General features: G+C 37.1%; 1 protein-coding gene across 1 annotated transcript; it reads right to left on the bottom strand.

Moving 5' to 3' along the window:
* Positions 1-17,009: 17,009 nt before the first annotated feature.
* On the bottom strand, positions 17,010-17,846 carry LOC116458330 (interferon alpha-5). The gene has a single exon (XM_032137961.2). It carries the CDS (start codon positions 17,795-17,797, stop codon positions 17,228-17,230), a length of 570 nt encoding a protein of 189 aa, XP_031993852.1. The 5' UTR covers positions 17,798-17,846; the 3' UTR covers positions 17,010-17,227.
* Positions 17,847-19,418: the final 1,572 nt, after the last annotated feature.

Genomic DNA, 19,418 nt, shown 5'->3' with positions numbered 1-19,418 from the left:
TTTAATTTCATTTTTAACCTTTATTTTAGGTTTGGGTGTACATGTGAACACATGTCTACATAGGTAAACACGTGTCATGGGGGTTTGTTGTATATATCATTTCATCACTCAGGTATTAAGCCCAGCACCCAATAGTTATCTTTTCTGCTCCTCTTCTTCCTCCCACCCCCGACCTTCAGGTAGACCCAAGTGTCTATTGTCTTCTTCTTTGTGTTCATAAGTTCTTGTCATTTAGCTCCAACTTATAAGTGAGAACACGCAGTATTTGGTTTTCTGTTCCTGAATTATTTGGCTAAGGATAATAGCCGCCAGCTCCATCCATGTTCCCACAAAAGACATAATCTTGTTCTTTTTTTATGGCTGCACAGTATTCCATGGTGCATATGTACCACATTTTCTTTATCTAGTCTGTCATTGATGGACATTTAGGTTGATTCCATGTCTTTGCTATCGTGAATAGTGCTGCAGTGAGTATTTGCATGCATGTGTCTCTATGGTAGAATGATTTATATTCCTCTGGGTATATACTCAGTAATTGGATTCCTCAGTTGAATGATAGTTCTGCTTTTAGCTCTTTGAGGGATTGCCACACTGCTTTCCACAACGGTTGAACTAATTTACATTCCCACCAACAGTGAATAATTGTTCCCTTTTCTCCGCAACCTCACCAGCATTTATTTTTTGACATTTTAATAATAGCCATTCTGATTGGTGTGAGACAGTATCTCATTGTGTTTTAATTTGAATTTCTCTAATGATCAGTGATATTGAGTATTTTTGTCATTAAAGTGAAAGAAGAGAAGTGATTTTCCACCTACACAATCACCAAGTGTAAGTTCACAAAATATAATGCAGCAAAATTGGGAACTAGGGACTCTGGCACAGGGGACGAATGAAGGCCAATGTTGAGACACACAAAGGCAGGAAAATGGCTCCATGTTTAGGGTGCTCAGGATGCTCTTTGGCAGAATAATGGATATTAGCCTTGCCTGAATATTCTACCTAGTTAACAAGTCCACTCAGGCAATGAAATGATTGCTTTTAGACACCTAGAATTAAAAGACAGGGGATTAGGTAAGCCAAAAAAGAGCTGCTCTTAATGTAACATTGAGTTTTACTGCATGCTTAATATGGACCATCCAGTGTTCTAAAGTCTGGGACACTAAGGTCCCAGCACTAGGCATGGCGCTGCTCAGCCAGCCTGCTGGTGAATCTGATATAGGTAGCCCAAGGGGCTGTTTTGCAGACCCAAGACCTGGGTGCAGGGTATCCAAGTTGGAAAGGAGGAAGTCAAATTGTCTCTGTTTGCAGAGGACATAATTTTACTTACAGAAAAACCTAAAGATTTGGGTGCAGGGCATCCGGGTTGGAAAGGAGGAAGTCAAATTGTCTCTGTTTGCAAGTGACATAATCTTATATCTAGAAAAACCTAAAGATGCTACCAAAATAACTCTTAGAACTGATAAATGAATTCAGTAACTTTGCAAGATACAAAATTAACATACAAAAATCAGTAGTGTTTCTGCACATGAAAAACTAGCTGGAAAAAAAATCAAGAAGGCTTCCTGATTTCAGTAGCCATAAAAAAGTAATAAAATGCCCAGTAATATGTCTAAACCAGGAAATTAAAGAGCTCCAGAAGCTAAACTACAAAACACTAATGAAAGAAATTTAAGAGGATATAAACAAGTAGAAAGACATCTTGTGTTCATGGCTTGGAAGAATTAATATTGTTAAAATGAGACTACCACCGAAAGCAAACTACAGATTCAATGCAATCCCTAACAAAATACCAATGACATTTTCTGTAGAAATGAACAAATTCTAAAAATTTTATGGAACCACAAAAGACCACTAATAGACAAAGAATCCTGAGGACAAAGACAGTACTATTCAGCCATAAAAGAGAGTGAGATTCAGTCATTTGCAATAACATGAATGGACATTCATCCAAAGGAAAGAAAATCATTACATGTAAGAGACATCTGCATCCCCACGTTTATTGAAGCATTCTTCCTGATAGGCAAGATATGAAATTAACCTAGTTGGCCAACAACAGATGAATGGATAAACAAAATGTGGTACATATGAAGAATGAAATACTATTCAGCCATAAAAAGAATGAATTCCTGTCATTTGTGGCAACATGAATGGAACTGAGGACATTATGTTTACAGAAATGAGGCAGGAGCAGAACATTACATACTGCATGTTTTCACTCATATATGGAAGCTCAAAAAAAAAGTTGATTTCATAGAAGTAAAAAGTAGAACAGAGGCACCAGAAGCAAGGAAGTGATAGTGAGAAATTTGTTAACCAATTTCCCATTTAGAAAAAAGAAGTGCAGCTTATGACCAGTGCTCATTTCTTGGGACAAATGGTAAATGTGATAAAGAACAAAATTACAGCTAGATAGGAGGTTAAGGTCTAGTGTTTTATACCGGAAGTCCCCAACCCCTAGGCCATAGACTGGTACCGGTCCATGGCCTGTTAGGAACTGGGCCACACTGCAGCGCAGCAGGAGATGAGCCATGAGCAAGCAAGCATTACTGCCTGAGCTCTGCCTTCTGTCAGATTAGCCATGGCATCAGATTCTCATAGATCAAACCCTGTTGTGAACAGCGCATTGCAGGAATCTAGTTGTGTGCTCCTTATGAGAATCTAAGTAATGCCTGATGATCTGAGGTGGAACAGTTTTGTTCCAAAACCACCACCCCCCAGTTTGTGGAAGTGGGAAAATTGCCTTCTGCAAACCCAGTCCCTGGTGCCAAAAAGGTTGGGGACCACGGATTTATACCACTGTAGGATATAGTTTACAATAATATATTATATAGTTGTAAATAGCTAGAAGGAGGACACTTGGAGGACTGTTCCCAACACAAAGAAATGATAAATGTTTGAGATGATGGATATGCTAATTACCCTGATCTGATCACTGTACGAGTATTGAAACATCACTGTGTTCTCCATTAATAGATACAATTGTCAATTATTAAAAAGAAAAATAGAAATTTTAAAAAATTAATTCAATCATTTCCAACAAACCTTTATTTGTATTACACTCATTAAGTAAAATCTGGAAGGATGAACTATTCTAAACATGCCAACAATCCAAGGTGAAAACCTTATGGAGGGTTGAGACCACTGGCTTGTGTAAAAGGGCCTGTTAAACAACTGAGGAATAGATACGAACAAGGGCAACAAAGGTGTTACAAGTAAATTTAACTGACTGACTTTAAATTCTAAGTAGGCAATTAAAAAAAAAAAATTATAAGGGAGTAGATTTGTCTTCCCAATGGAAAAACAAAGTCTAAGGTTTAATACAAAGAAATATGTTAAAATAAATATGTTTCTGCAAATAAATATGTTAAAATAAATATTAATCTATCACTTGTAGACCCTTGGAAGCCTATTTATTTTTAACCCTTGAGCTATTTTGTGAGTTTAAGAATAAACAAAAAGCACCTAACAATTTTTGGTCTACTGATAGTACCACCACGTAAGGTCTGACTTATCTCCTTCAGGACTTCACTAACTATCAGGAGATCTTCTTCAGGCCAGCATGCTGTTCTCATTCCCAGAGATGACAGCACTGTTTCTCACCTCCAGCTCAGACTGGAATTCATCGTGTGTACTGATAGAGTCCAGTAAAGAATTCTCTTCTGTATCTTTCCATCCAATAGTTGAGTTTTGAGTGCTGGAAGACCTTTTATGACCAAAATGGAAGAATATTATGCAGTTCTTGCACAGAAGTGAAGGGTTTTAAAGAGCTGCTTGCCAAGGAAAGTCTGGCTTTAATCCCAGACTCAGCCCAGCTTGCCTACTGTGGTTGATTCACTAGATGAAGGAGATAAGCATTTCCCTGGTTCACACAGCTCACAGCAATCAGAAAACATACCATGCTACCTTTTTGAGGTTAGTAGCCCTTTGTCCCCCATATCATTAATCCTTCATTTTTTGGCCTTGTCAAGTAGAGACCAAATTCACAGAATGTGTGTGTGAAATGTAAGGAGTTGTGACATCATTTTTCTACAACTCAGAAACCTAAGCTTCAATCATTTGATGATATTTAGGTGACACTAGTATAGCACCAGCATGAGTATACAAGGGTACATATCAGAAAGAATCAGTTTTTAATAAAACAAATAAATTTTATTATCCATTTTTTGGATGATTCAAAAGAAAGAAATAAAAAGCATCCATTAACAAACCTCTCACCTTTGTCCTTCTCTCCTACCCCATACAGAAAACACACTAAGACAGATACACAATGGGAAAAAATAGTCTTTTTAACAGATGGTGTTGGAAAAACTGGATATGGACATACAAAGGAATAAAGTTGAACTCCTACTTTACATTATATACAAAAAATAATTAAAATTGAATTAAATGTCTAAACATAATACCTGAAAACATAAAACTTCTAGAAGAAACCTACAAGAACAGCTTTATAACAGTGGATTTAACAATGAATTATTGGATATGATACCAAAAGCACAGGCAACTAATGTAAAAATAGATAAATGAAACTACATCAAAATTAAAAGCTTCCATGTCTCAAAGATACAATCAAAAGAGTTAAAAGGGCAATCTCAAAAATGGAAGAATGTATTTGCAAATAATATATCTAATAAGGGGTAATGGCCAGAATCTATAAGGAACTTCTACAATCAACAACATGAAGAGTTAATGGGTGCAGCACACCAACATGGCACATGTACACATACATATGTAACCTGCACGTTGTGCACATGTACCCTAACACTTAAAGTATAATTTAAAAAAAGCATCTAACTTAATTTTAAAAGGGAAAAGATTTGAATAGGCATTTATTTAAAGAAGACATACAAATGTTCAACTAGTATATTTCTATGGTCTGAATGTTGCTCCTAAATTCTTATGCTGAAATCCTAACACTGAGGTGATGGTATTAGAAGGTGGGCATTTTGGCAGCAGATTAAACCACGAGGGCAGATCCCTCATTAATGGGATTAGCGCCCTTATAAAAGGGACCCCAGAGAGCCAACTTTCCTTCCAGCATGTGAGGATACCACAAGAAGACATCATCATTTGAGGCAAGAAATGAGCCCTCAGTGGACTCAGAATCTTCAGGGGCCTGGATGTTGGACATTCCAGCTTCCAAAATGATGAGAAATATATTTCTCTTATTTGTGAATTACCAAGTTGATGGTACTTGTTATAGCAGATCTAACAGACTAAGATACATATGGAAAGATGCTCAACCTCACTAACTGTTAGGGAATACAAATCAAAATCACAATGAGATAGCACTTCACATCCATCAGGTTGGTTACTATATAAATAGATGATATAGATGTTGATATTGTATAGGTATAGATAGAAATAAATTGCAAGAGTTGGCAATGATATGAAGAAGCTGAAACCCTTGTGCCCTGTTGATGGGAATGTGAAATTGTGCAGCCTAGTTGCAATGAGAAACAGCACAATGTTCCTCAAAAAATTAAAAATAGAATTAGCATATAATCCAGCAATTCCACTTCTGAGTATATGTCCTAAGAATTTTTTAAATAAGTGTTTGAAGATATATTTGTATATAATGTTTATAAAAGCTTTCATCAGTATAGCCAAAGGTGGAAGAAACCCAAGTGCTCATCAATGGATGGACGAATAGATAAATAAAATGTGGTATACATATATAATGGAATATTATTCAGCCTTATATGCATTCTATTAAACATAGTACAGAATATTATTCAACCTTATACAAAGTAATATTATTCTGCATTATATTATTCAGCAAAATATGATATATATAAAATAAAATATTATTCAGCCATATTCTGACACATACTACAACATGAATGAACTTTGAGGACATTATGCTAAGTGAATAAACCAGTCACAAAATAACAAATATTATATTATTCTACTTGTATGAGGTATCTAGAGAAATCAAATTAATAGAAACAAAGTAGAATAGTGGTTGCCAGGGGCTGAGATGTGGAGGGAGCCAGAAGCAATGTGGAGATATTGTTAAAAGAGCACAGAATTTCAGTTTTGCAAGTTGGAAAAGTATGAAGATTAGTTCCACAATGGTGGGAATACATTTAATGCTATTGAACTGTATACCTAAAAATGGTTAATATGGTAAATATTATGTTAACTGTATTTTATTTTAATTTTAAAAATATGTAACAAGGCAACATTATTCCACTGGGAAAAAATGACAAATATAACTTGGCTAAATTCTGCCTAACCAAGAGGTGATTACGAGATGAGGTAGAGAGGAATTAAAATTGGACAAGGATGTAGGTCAAAAGCAGTAGATGGGCATATGCTCAAGGAAAAGTCGTCATTCCTGGTCTAGGGGCTGGCTTTCAGATTTGAGGAATCCAGCCTTCACATAGTTGAGGACATATCAACCAAGTCAACAGAGCTTACACACAAATGGTAAATTTTTGAGAGTACAGTATTCTCTCTGGATAACGGGTGTTAATCGCACTAAGTTCTTTCTTAGTGGATCAATAAACTCAGAACAGTAATCATTTTCTTGTCATCACTGTCACAAGAAGCAAGGAAATGAATAATTTCAAAGGATGCTTCCCTCAACTTAATAGTTAAATGATGAGGAGGGTGTCAATAAGAAGAATAAAATAGCTAAATTCTAGAAGGTGTTTATTGTAAGCCATGCATTGTTGTAACACTTACGAATCAGTCCTCATTTTACCCCATTTGAAACACCCACATTTTTCATATTTATTGAAAACTTACCAGTGCTCAGTTCCATTTAGTCACTGTAGATATCATTGCATCTGATGGTTAATTTTAGGTGTCAACATAACTGCATTAGGAATACCTAGCAACCTGGTCAAGCATTATTTTGGGGTGTATCCCAAGGTGTTTCCAGGGGAGATTATCAGCGCTCTAGGTGGGGAAGATCCGCCTTCAATGTAGGCAGCACCATGCAATCTGTTCTAGAGTCCAAAGAAAACAAAAACTCTATCTGTGGGTCTATCTCCCGGAACTGGGATGAACTCTTTCTCCCCTGTCCTTGGACAACAACACCAAGCTCCCCTACCTATGTACTCTAGGGCTTAAACCAGAAGCCACCAGGTTCTCAGGACTTTGGTCTGGGACTGAGAGCTACATTATCAGCTTCTCTGGTTCTGAGGGGAGCTTCAGACTTTGAGTGAGCCACACTACCAGCATCCCAGGGTCTCCAGCTTACAGATGGCATGTGGCATGGGAGGGGCTCTTCAGACTTCATAACTGCATGAGCTAATCCCTCTAATGATATATTTGAAGGATTAGCTCATGCAGTTACAAAGTCTGAAAAGCTTTTTAACTTAAAAAGATTTGAGGGATCACAATAAATGATATAATGTAGTTCCACTGATTCTGTCTCACTGGAAAACACCTGAGTAATGGAAAACACCTGAGTAATACAGTGACCAAAGCAGACAGTGAAGTTTCTGTTATTATATCCATTTATAGAAAAAAAAGACAGAAGTGCAGGGAGCTATTGAATTGTGGAGCCACTGTCTGAATCCAGAAAATCTGACTGAATCATCAGGTCTTACAGGCTCCCTGGGAATATTTTGGCCATAAGAACCAGATGTGATTTCTAGACTGATCAGTGCTTTTCCAGTAGAGTCTTGCCTAAGTAATGACAGGCTCTTTCTCTTCAGCCGTTATTCTTCTTCTTCACTGTGAAGTCCCATTTGCTTATGCCAGTCATATTACATCATGAATAAATTGGGTCCTATTTTACTCACACTTGTTATATCCTACTTTTTGTTTTCCTAAGTATTTACTTCATAGATCTGAATGCATTTGAAAAACATTTTGTTCATCCCAGTGATATACACAACATACATAATTGTGGCACAGTTATCAAAACCGAGAAATTTACACTGCTGCAATATTACTAAGCTTTAGATTTCAACAATCTTTTACTAATATTATTTTTCTGTTTCAAGAATCAATCCAGGATCCCACATTGCACTTAGTTGTCTTATCTCTTTAGTCTCCTTTAATCTGTAACACGTGCTCAGTCTTTCCTAGTCTTTCATGATCTTGAGACTTTTAATTAAAATTGGTCAATTATTTTGTAGAATGTCCACTGATTTGAATTCGTATGGTATTTTCTCATGACTAGATTGAAGTTATAGATTTAAGGGAAGAATACAATGTCATTGCCAAGATGTTGGCCTGCCTGCCTATGTGCACAAATATGTATGACTCACACAGACACAGAGTCACATGGAGCCTTTTCCACAGGTCCCAGACTGCACATTGAGTCAGTGTGTGAAACCACCCTAATGCTCTGGCAGGACTCTCTGTCCAAGTGTCTTGGTGGCTATCTAAAAAGTTGGTGTGATGTCCTAGAATCATCAGTCCGACGCGGAGCTTGCTTCACATGGAATCACAGTAATTGGAGCTCATTGTAACCCTTTGAACAGGCTTAGCTGGAATTTCCATTTATATGAGATTTTATTTGAATGTGTCTTTGATCTTTAAAGATTTCATAATCACCAGCTTCATGATTAACTGTCACAAGCTGTTATATGACAGACCTTTAGATACTCATGTTAATGACTAATGATTCAAATTTGTTATTTATCTAGGTTTAATGTTCTTGTTTCATGGACCCTAATCCTCAGGAAGCGTTCAAATTCTAAATAAGCCTACTCAGTGCAGAGTCCACCAACTAGAAAGAAAAGAAACAGAACTCAACTGCCATTGTCTTCTTCTTCTGAATTAACAAAGTTAAATTAATAAATTTTGTAAAAGTCTTTGCTGTATTAGGAATTGTGATCTTGCAATGAGCACATTAGTAACAAATGTCCTCACAGGAAGGTTCTATCTCCTCCCTTTTTTTTTTAGTAAATGTACTCAAATACCTGCCTATCTCCCTACTATTCAGGTATTGTTTCATTTTGTTTCGTTTTTAATGAAGGCTCATGATTAGAATTCATGAGATGCCTTGGATTGTGTTGGCCCCATGAATATTTTTCCCTGCAGTGCAAAGACTTGCTGGGTCCTAGGGAGAAAACAAGTTTGCAGCTGGCACTGGAATAAGCCTTGCCTCTTTCAATACTCTCAGGCTACTGTGGTGTCAAGGTCACTCATACTGGGGAAACTGATGTTGGCCACATCTCCATTAGAGAACTCAGTGCTCTTCTCTACTTCTGATTGTTATTTGAACAGTTGACTTAATGCTCCCATTGGAATTGTTTCATCTCCTGAGGACCATCTTCAGGTTCATAATGTGGGCTTTGGCTTTTTAAACAAATGAGAGCCCTGCGCCTTCTATAGTCTCCTCTAATGAAATTAGAACTTGGAAGCTTCTACTTAAAGGCATGAATGAACTCCTGCAATCTTTCCAGCTCTTTGAGTGCAGACATATGGGCAGGGTGCTTTCCATTTACTGTCATAGTGTTGGACTGGATGGTCAGTAGGTCTTGACACCTGTAACTCATGAATCATCTGGCAGGAAAGGGAAGCTAGGCCACATTCACACCCTTGCCCTGAGGCTCGAAAAACTTGGCTGTTTTCCAGCTGGTGATGCATGGTGATCCTTCACCATGTCTCCCTGGGCACCAGGGCACTGATCCCTGCTCCCTGTGCACCTAATAGGTCCACTAGATGTGCCTTGGCTGAGGTGGGGGTGAGGGAATTAAAGTCATGTTCACAGAGGAACTTGGGCAGGGTGGCCACCACAGCACTTATGTCCCCACCACACCTGCCCGGGTCCCTCCACATCTGCCCCTCAGTTCCCCAGTGCTGTAGAATACATAACAAGTTAATAGCTCCACATATAAAAAAGATATAACAATAAAGATTTCCAGGGCAAGGTAACAGTATGAAGTCAAGTCATAAAACTTTTGTACCTCCAAAATATAATGGAAAAAATTACATTAAAATAAAAACGGCAACCAAGATATGGAAACAATGGAAGGGGTTATCACATTTGAAAGGTGTTAGGCAATTACAAAGACAGAACCAGGTTTATTAAAAAAATGAACATGTAGCTCTGTTCCTACACTAGTTTCCCCATGAATGGTGGAGGAAGAAAGAAAACTAACAAATAACAATCCTTTAACATGTAAATTAGAGCCCCCTAATTCATCAATAGGAGAGAAGGAATCTAATGGTTGGGTCTCTTACCTGAGATAGAGATTTGAGAAATCCCTGCCAAATTAAAACCCTGCCCTACTACCTGAGGAATTCACACCTGGGCAATTAACCACACCTCCTGATTAAATTATCCAGTTACAGTTTTGAACAGATTACCTCCATGTATTTCAGTTTTACCCAAATAGGTAGTGCACAGGTGTCAAATGGTAATCACTGTAGTCTCTGAAATTACTTACGCCAGTGCACTAACTCTTGAGTCAAGGTGGAACTGACGCAACCCCGTTCATTATTCAAAGTGAGAGTGAGAATTTTCTCCAGATTATAAAGTCAAGGGACAGAATCTGATAATAGGAAGGAATTTGTAAAGCTGACAACTTACTCTTAAGAAAGAGTTAATGTACCTTCAAACAGGAGATTGATTTCCTGATTTCCCTTGCAGTTCTACGCCCAGACTGGCTGGCTGTACTGATTCCTAGTGTAGCACAATAAATAGGAGGCCCTGGGAGGCTGGGCAGGCTGGAGGCAAGGGACACATTCTGACCCTTTTTCTCTTCCCATAGCTGTCTATTGCCCACAGAGGACATGTCCTGCTAAAGCTGGGAGTGTTTTCCCTATCTAAGATACAAAAGTTGAGCAAATGGGCTTATTCCAGTACTGGGGTCAGTTCTTTCCAGGAAAGAGTCTCTTTGTAGCTCTGAAGATAAATCTCCTGCCAGGAGACAGACTTCTGCATAAACAGAAAAGCCTGGTCTCCACAGACTTGGTTGCAGTCTTGGTGCATTTTTGTAATCAGTGGCTCTCTTCCCCTAAAAATGTTTTAATAGCCTCAGAGTAAAATGGAACTGCCTTTTATTTTCTTTTTGCTAAGCTAATGTTACATCATTGTAACAGGGATATTCCCTCTTATCCAGAAATATTTATAAGAAAAGAAAAACAGGCTTTCATATAAGAGTTTCTGAAAAACCTAGAACTTTCATTCAACATCTGCTTTAATTTGTGGTTTTGTACTCTTAAGGGGAGATTGATGGACAAAACCCACAAGAGAACTGAAAACAGCTGCATGAAGAGGCAATGCAGGTTAATGAAGAGTGAAGAGAAGAGCACAGATTTCTAGAAGAAGGGGAAGGAAATTATTGTGATATGGGAGTTAAAAATGGGATCCAGAAAAACAGGAAGGAAATGGGGAAGTGTGCCAGGTCTCAGAACCAGCAAAGGTTGCTATGTATATTTCACTTCAGTTTGGGAGACTAACTTCATATGGAAGTGTATTCTGGAATTCTGAGAGCCAGAAAAGGAATGTGCCAGGTGCCAGAATCAGCTAATAAACATCATATATCTTCTGTACTTCAATCTAGATGGTGCTTCTTCTCTCTCAGGTATTTATACAAACCACCATTTCCTGACTGAATACAAATATCAAACTTCTTTGAAATAAGGAGGGATAATTTTTCAGCCCCTCAAGATTTTTTGACAGAATTCTAGGTTTTTAGTTTGCCTCCTTTGGAGATCAGTTTCTGAAAGGGAGGACGCAGTTCCTAAGAATGTTTTAGAAAGACAAATAATATTCTCTTCTCTAGCTGGATGAAGGAAAATAGGAAAATATCTGCCATATTTTAAATCCTTACTCTATGAAGGATACCACACACAGTGCTTTAAACTGTATGTGTTCATTTAGGAATAACACCTATATAAATATTTGAACCCATTATATTTATAAAAAACTGAGCTCCTGCAGCCCCTGCACTGCGCTGCCACCACTGCCACTGTGAATACCTACATGGAGTCCAACACTCCTGCACTCACCAGTACCCCACTGCAGTCAATGAGCATTCACCTTCCCAAGCTGCTGCAGCTGCTGACACATGCAAATGAGGAAGGATCCCACTGCCACCACTCTATGAAGCACTGTGGCTTGCACCACCCATCAGAGTGTTCTGACCAGTGGCTCAGGAACAAATTAGGCCCCTTCAGCATGGCAGGTTGCTAATCTCCAGGGGCCCCAGAATGAAGCTGCAGGCCTGATAGTAGACACCCAGAGTAGGATCATGCAGTTCAGGGCTCCTGAGCTGAGCCTTGGTCCGCTAAAATCCCCATAGATGAAGACAATTGACTGAACCCACATTATAGCAAAACTAAACCCCAAAGAATGTTAAATAGGATAAAAGAAAAAAAGCAATCCAAAGGTTAGCAACTTCAAAGATTGAAGGACCATCAGCCCACAAAGATGAGAAAGAACCAGTGCAAGAACTCTGGTAACTCAGAAAACCAGAGTGACTTCTTACCTACAAACATCCACACTAGTTCTACAGCAATGGTTCCTAATCAGGTTAAGATGGCTGAATTGACAGAAATAGAATTCAGAATATGGATAGGAATGAAGATCATCGTGAAACCCAATCCAATCCAAGGAATCTAAGGATTACAATAAAACGATACAGGAGCTAATAGATGAAATGGTCACTATAAGAAAGAGTCAAACTGATTGACAGAGCTGAAAAATAGTGTACAGGAATTTCATAATGCAATTGCAAGTATTAACAGCAGAATTGAACAAGCTCAGGAAGGAATCTCAGAGCTTGAAAACTGGCTCTTCAAAATAACTCAGTCAGAGAAAAATAAAGAAAAAACAATAAAGAAGAATAAACAAAACTTCCAGGAAATATGAGACTATGTAAAGAGACCCAATCTGTGACTTATTGGTATGCCTGAGAGACAGAGAGAGAAAACAAGCAACTCAGAGAACATATTTCAAAATATTGTCCATGAAAATTTTCCCAACCTCACTAGTGAGGCCAAGATTCAAATTCAGGAAATGCAGAGAATCCCTGCAAAATGCTACAGAAAAAGGCCTTCCCTAGCACACATAGGCATCAGATTCTCCAAGGTCTAAATGAAAGAAAAAATGCTAAAGGCAGCTAGAGAGAAGGGGCAGGTCACCTACAAAGGGAACTGCATCAGGCTAACAGCAGACGTGTCAGCGGAAACTCTATAAGCCAGAAGAGATTAGAACTACATTCAGTTGTCTTAAAGAAAACAATTTTTAACCAAGAATTTTATATCTGGCCAAACTGCACTTTATAAGCGAAGGAGAAATAAGATCCTTTACAGACAGGCAAATGCTAAGAGAATTTACCACTAAATCTGACTTACAAGAGTTTCTCAAGGGAGTGCTAAATATGGAAAGGAAGTACACAGACCAATGACACTATAAAGCAATCACATGAACAAGTCTGAATAATAACCATATAACAACATTATGACAGGATCAAATCCACACATATCAATACTAACCTTGAATGCAAACAAGCTAAATGCCCTAATTAAAAGGCAGAGAATGTTAAGTTAGATAAAGAACCAAAACCCAACACTATGCTATCTTCAAAAGACCCATCTTACATGCAATGACACTCGCAGGCTCAAAATAAAGGGATGGAAAAAAGTCAACGAAGCAAATGGGAAATAGAAAAATGCAGGTGTTGCTCTTTTAACTTCAGAGAAAACACACTTAAAATTAACAAAGATCAAAAAAGACAAGGAAGGGCATTACATAATGGTAAAGGGCTCAATTCAGCAAGAAGACCCAATTATCTTAAATATATATACCAAACCCTCAGAGACTATTACAAACATTCTATGCACACAAACTAGAACACCTAAAAGAAATGGATAAATTTCTGGAAACATAAACCTCCCCAAGACTGAACCAGGAAGAGACTGAATCTCTGAAGAGATCAAAAATGAGTTCTAAAATTGAATTGGTAATAAAAAGCCTACAAATCAGAAAAAGGCAAGACCAGATGAATTCACAGATACATTCTACCAGATGTACAAAAAAGACCTGGTAATATTTCTACTGAAACTATTCCAACAAATTGAGGAGGAAGTACTCCTTCCTAACTTATTCTATGTGGCCAGCATCATCCTGACACCAAAACTGGCCAGAGATACAACAAAAAAAGGAAAACTTCAGGTCAATATCCTTGATGAATACCGATGTAAAAATCCTTAAAAAAATACTAGGAAATGAAATACAGCACATCAAAAAGCTAACCCACCACAATCAAATAGGCTTTATCTCTGGGATGCAAGGTTGGTTCAAAATACACAAATCAATAAATGTGATTCATCAAATAAACATAACTAAAGACAAAAACACATGATTATCTCAATAGATGCAGAAAAGGCTTTTGATAAAATTCAACACCTCTTCACATTAAAAATTCTCAATAAACTAAGTATTGAAAGAATATATCTCAATATAATAAGAGCCATCTATATGACAAACCCACAATCAACATCATATTGAATGGGCAAACCTGGAAGCTTTCCCCTTGAAAACTGGCACAAGATAAGGATGTCCTCTTTCACCGGTACTATTCAACATAGTACTGGAAGTCCTGGCCAGAGTAATCAGGCAAGGGAAAGAAATAAAGGACATCCAAATAGGAAGAGAAGTCAAACTATCCTTGTTCATAGATGGTATAATTCTCTACACAGAAAACCCCATAGAGTCTGCCCAAAAGCTCCTTGAACTGATACACAACTTCAGCAAAGTTTCAGAATACAAAATCAATGCACAAAAATTACTAGCATTCCCATATGCCAACAACAGTCAAGCTGAGAGCCGAATCCTAAATGCAGTACATATATACCATGGAATACTATGCAGCCAAAAAAGAACAAGATCTTGTCTTCTACGGGAACTTGGATGGAGCTGGAGGCCATTATCCTAAGCAAACTAACACAGAAAAAGAAAATCAAATACCGCACATTCTCACTTGTAAGTGGAAGCTAAATATTAAGTACATATGGACACAAAAAAGGGAACAACAGACACCGGGGCATACTTGAAGATGGAGGGTGGGATGACAGTGAGAATTGATAAACTACCTATTGTGTACTATGCTTATAACCTAGGTGATGAAATAATTCATATACCAAATGTCTGTGACATGTAATTTATCTATATAGCAAACCTACACATGTACCCCTGAACCTAAAATAAAAGTTTAAAAGAAAATAACAGTGGTATGTGTTGCTTTTTTAATGTAGAAAGTATATTTTCAAAAGAAAACTGAGGCTCAGAGAGATTAAGTGGTTTTCTGAACATCACGCTTACATGTAAGCAGGATGTAATTTCAATATAAAATCTTTATTGTTATTTACACCTGATGTGTAAGCTTTGTATTCAGGATTTCTGTAGTAATTATTAAATCTCCTTTTACTACTGAGTTATATGCAACTCTCTGCTGCACTCTGAATTTCTCTTTGGTTCACGTAGTATTTTCAGCTGGTTTTGGCCAAAAGTATAAAGAGATTCATCCAGTTTCCCATTTTATTTCATGAGGGAAGTTTGTCATTTTTTCCTGACATGTAACATAGTATTAATCAAAATAATGATAAATTATTATGCAAATAATTATATGTTATGATTTAAATACATAAAATATTAAACATATTAACATGACTTGCCAATAGATTGAATCCATGAACTCTATTTTCAAAAAAGAAAAACTATGTAGATAAAAAATAATCCACATTCTTTTTCAAGTCCAACCTTATTTCTCCCCTACATTTCCATGGCAAACATCTCACAATTATTTCCTACATATGGTTATCACTGATTTCTCTTCTCTGTTTCACTCTTCCACCTACTCCAGTATGGTTTGTACTGATTAATTCTGCCAATCCAGCTCTCACCAAATTCTCCACTGCCATCTGTTTTTCTGATGTTGTGGGCAGTTTTAATCCACATTTGCCATAAGTTTATTGACTCTTCTCTAAGTATATTTATTTTCTAAATACATTTTTGTCATCATTCCCTCTTGTCCTTCTAATGTTTAAGGTATTCCACCTCTGTTTCCTTTGTGTCTCTCCTCTTCCCTCTCTCTTTTTTTTTTATTATTATACTTTAGGTTTTAGGGTACATGTGCACAATGTGCAGGTTTGTTAAATATGTATCCATGTGACATGTTGATTTCCTGCACCCATTAACTCATCATTTAGCATTAGGTATATCTCCTAATGCTGTCCCTTCCCCCTCCCCTAACCCCACAACAGTCCCCGGAGTGTGATATTCCCCTTCCTGTGTCCATGAGTTCTCATTGGAAGGTCCTCAGAATCTAGTTTAAGTCTTATTTTCCACTCTACATTGGCTCCTCACATGACAGCCTCCATTTTTAGGCATTTGGTTGCCAGTTATGATCCTCCAGACATTGTATTCCTTGGATATTGCAAACTCATGTATCTGACTAGCAATGCACATTTGCAATTACATGTTTAAAAGTCAATTCAGAGAGGATAGTTCTGCTTTTATTTTTTTTTCTGGACATGGCTCTGTCTACGTTCCACTGAGAGGAATTCACTGTTTTTTTTCCCTAGCTCACATTATAGCATTTAACATAATTCATATTAATCATAATTATTGTTGTTAAATTTCTTTATTGGCAAAAATCAAAGATACAAGAGAATAGGAATTGTATTTATTATGTTCACTTTTTTAGTATATCCTGATGGCAACATAAAACCTGGTATAGAAAAATCTTTTACTTAAAATTTGAATAAAATAATGATAGGTAACTGAACTGTACTGTTTTTAATCAAGTTATACAATCAGGCTTGGAGTTTCATTTTAAAGAATAAACAAACAAGTTATTTATAGTAAAAATTTAATGAACAAAGCAAAATAATCAGCTGAAAAAACATAAAGAACATATTATATTAGCCACAAAGTAAAGGTGGATGTGATATTACCTGAACAAACATAATTTAAAATAATTTAAATCTTACAAATAAATAAATATTTAAATAGATTAGATAGAAGATAGATGATAGGTAGATGATAGATATAGATAGATAGATAGATAGATAGATAGATAGATAGATAGATAGATAGATACATAGATGATAGATAGGCATGATCATCTGTAAAGATTTTGTCCCCGTGGAGCTAAAGAAGTGTTGCTCAACAATTCTGAAATATTTGAAAATTTTGATTCAACTCAAGTCATGGATATAGCAGAAATTAATCTTTGAAACGGCAGAACTCATGAAGTGTGAGATGGTGTATTAGTCAATGAGAATCATTTCCATGTTGAACCAGTTTTCACTCCTTCCTCCTTAATCTTTCTTGCAAGTTTGTTGATAAAGAGAAGGATCTCATGATTTCTGCTCTAACAACCTCCCATGCACAAGGGCTGTATTTCTTCTCTGTCAGATAGAGAGTGATTCTTTGAAAGTATTTTCTCACCGCCAGGATAGAGTCCACATTCATCAGAGGAGTGTCTTCCACTCCAACCTCCTGCATCATACAGGCTTCCAGATCATTCAGCTGCTGGTAAAGTTCAGTGTAGAATTTGTCTAGAAGTGTCTCATCCCAAGTAGCAGATGAGTCCTTTGTGCTGAAGAGATTGAAGGTCTGCTGGATCATCTCATGGAGGACAGAGATGGCTTGAGCCTTCTGGAACTGGTTGCCATCAGACTCCTCCTGGGGAAATCCAAAGTCATGTCTGTCCTTCAGGCAGGAGAAAGGAGAGATTCTTCCCATTTGTGCCATGATCATCAAAGTCCTCCTGTTACTCAGGCTGTGAGTCTGAGGCAGATCACAGCCCAGAGAACAGATTGACTTGCAGTTGAGCACCACCAGGGCCATCAGTAAAGTAAAGGGCAAGGACATTGGGGAGGTTGCAGATGCTTCTGGGCTGTTGAGATTGAGTGACCCTGAACCTTGGGCTCTTCTCTGAAGACCTTACTTTGTGCACAGATCTTAAAAAGGTCACATACTAGTTTCCATTTTCTGAATGCCTTGTGTTACTTTCTACTTCTCTTTTTGCTTTCTTTTATGCTCTTTCTACATGAGTGTACAGTAGTGTTTCTCAGTTTACTTTTTTCATTATTACCTCATCTTCCTCTGCCACATATGCTTTTTAGAAATTTTTTTTCCTAACTCAAAGTCCCATTAAATTTTAATAACACAGATATACTATGTATTGGCTGATGTATATACATTACAGTACTCATTATCAAGAGAGAATATTGTACTTCTTTAATGCTTTAAAAGCAGCGTAATAGAATGTAAAATAGAATTTATTCAATCCAGGATTAAGAATGAACAATTGAAAATTTTAAGTTAAAAGTTAATAATTAAATTTACAATTTATGAATATTTAACTTCATAGCTCAACTTGTTTAAGTAACAATGTGATTTATTTACTTATATAAATTGTAGTGTGTCAGATTAAATAAGTAAATTAACAAATTATGAAAATATGTAATATTGCCTAGTATAATGAAATACTTAAAAATTCAAAATAGCTAAATACTATTAAAGTTGAAATTATTTTTAACATTTATTTTTAGTGTACTTTCAATTTTGCTTCATAGGGAAATTTTAAAAATTCACTAGCTTCTAGATATTGATCTAGATATTGTCAAAAAATTTTTCTCTTCAGTGCTTGACATAATTATTGATGTGTTGAACAACTTTAGTAGAATTAAATAGTAAAAGATAAAGTATTTTTATTGAAACCTCAAAACTCACAACACAGTCATAAATGCTCAGGATCAAACATAAGCAACATCTACAAGACAGCAAATGACAGCTCATATGTATACAGAGGCCACCTCACATGATATGACGTTGACATCTAATAAATCTTGGAAAGTCCTCCAAGAACAGCCACCCATTTGCCATATGCTTGTAGCACTGATCTTATATACCTTTTGTGTATCTTCCATGAACTCAAGGTCAATGCTTCTGATGTTACAAGAAAACCCAATTAGGCCGGGCACAGTGGCTCACACCTGTAATCCCAGCACTTTGGGAGGCTGAGGTGGACGGAACACGAGGTCAGGAGATCAAGACCATCCTGGACAACATGGTGAAACCCCGTCTCTACTAAAAATACAAAAATTAGCTGGGCGTGGTGGCACATGTCTGTAATCCCAGCTACGCAGGAGGCTGAGGCAGGAGAGTTGCTTGAACCAGGGAGTTGGAGGTTGCAGTGAGCCGAGATCATGCCACTGCACTCCAGCCTGGCAACAGAGTGAGACTCTGCCTCAAAAAAACAAGCAAACAAACAAACAACAACAACACAACTCAAGTTAAAAAATACTAAGGAATAAGGTTTTGTCAGATAGAGTTGAACTTTAGAGCACCCCAAGAAATAACTTTTACATTCTTGGAAGCAATATTATACTTAATGAGTATATGCAATGGAGAAAAATGTCATCAATTTGATTTTAAAAATATTATTTGTCGTGAAAGTTCAGATTTCCAAAGAACCCACAGAGGTTCT

Source organism: Hylobates moloch, unplaced genomic scaffold, assembly GCF_009828535.3.
Source record: "Hylobates moloch isolate HMO894 unplaced genomic scaffold, HMol_V3 SCAFFOLD_19, whole genome shotgun sequence".
Lineage (NCBI taxonomy): Eukaryota > Metazoa > Chordata > Mammalia > Primates > Hylobatidae > Hylobates > Hylobates moloch.
The sequence above is the reverse complement of the archived record's forward strand: the minus strand, read 5'-3'. Positions and strand labels throughout refer to the sequence as shown.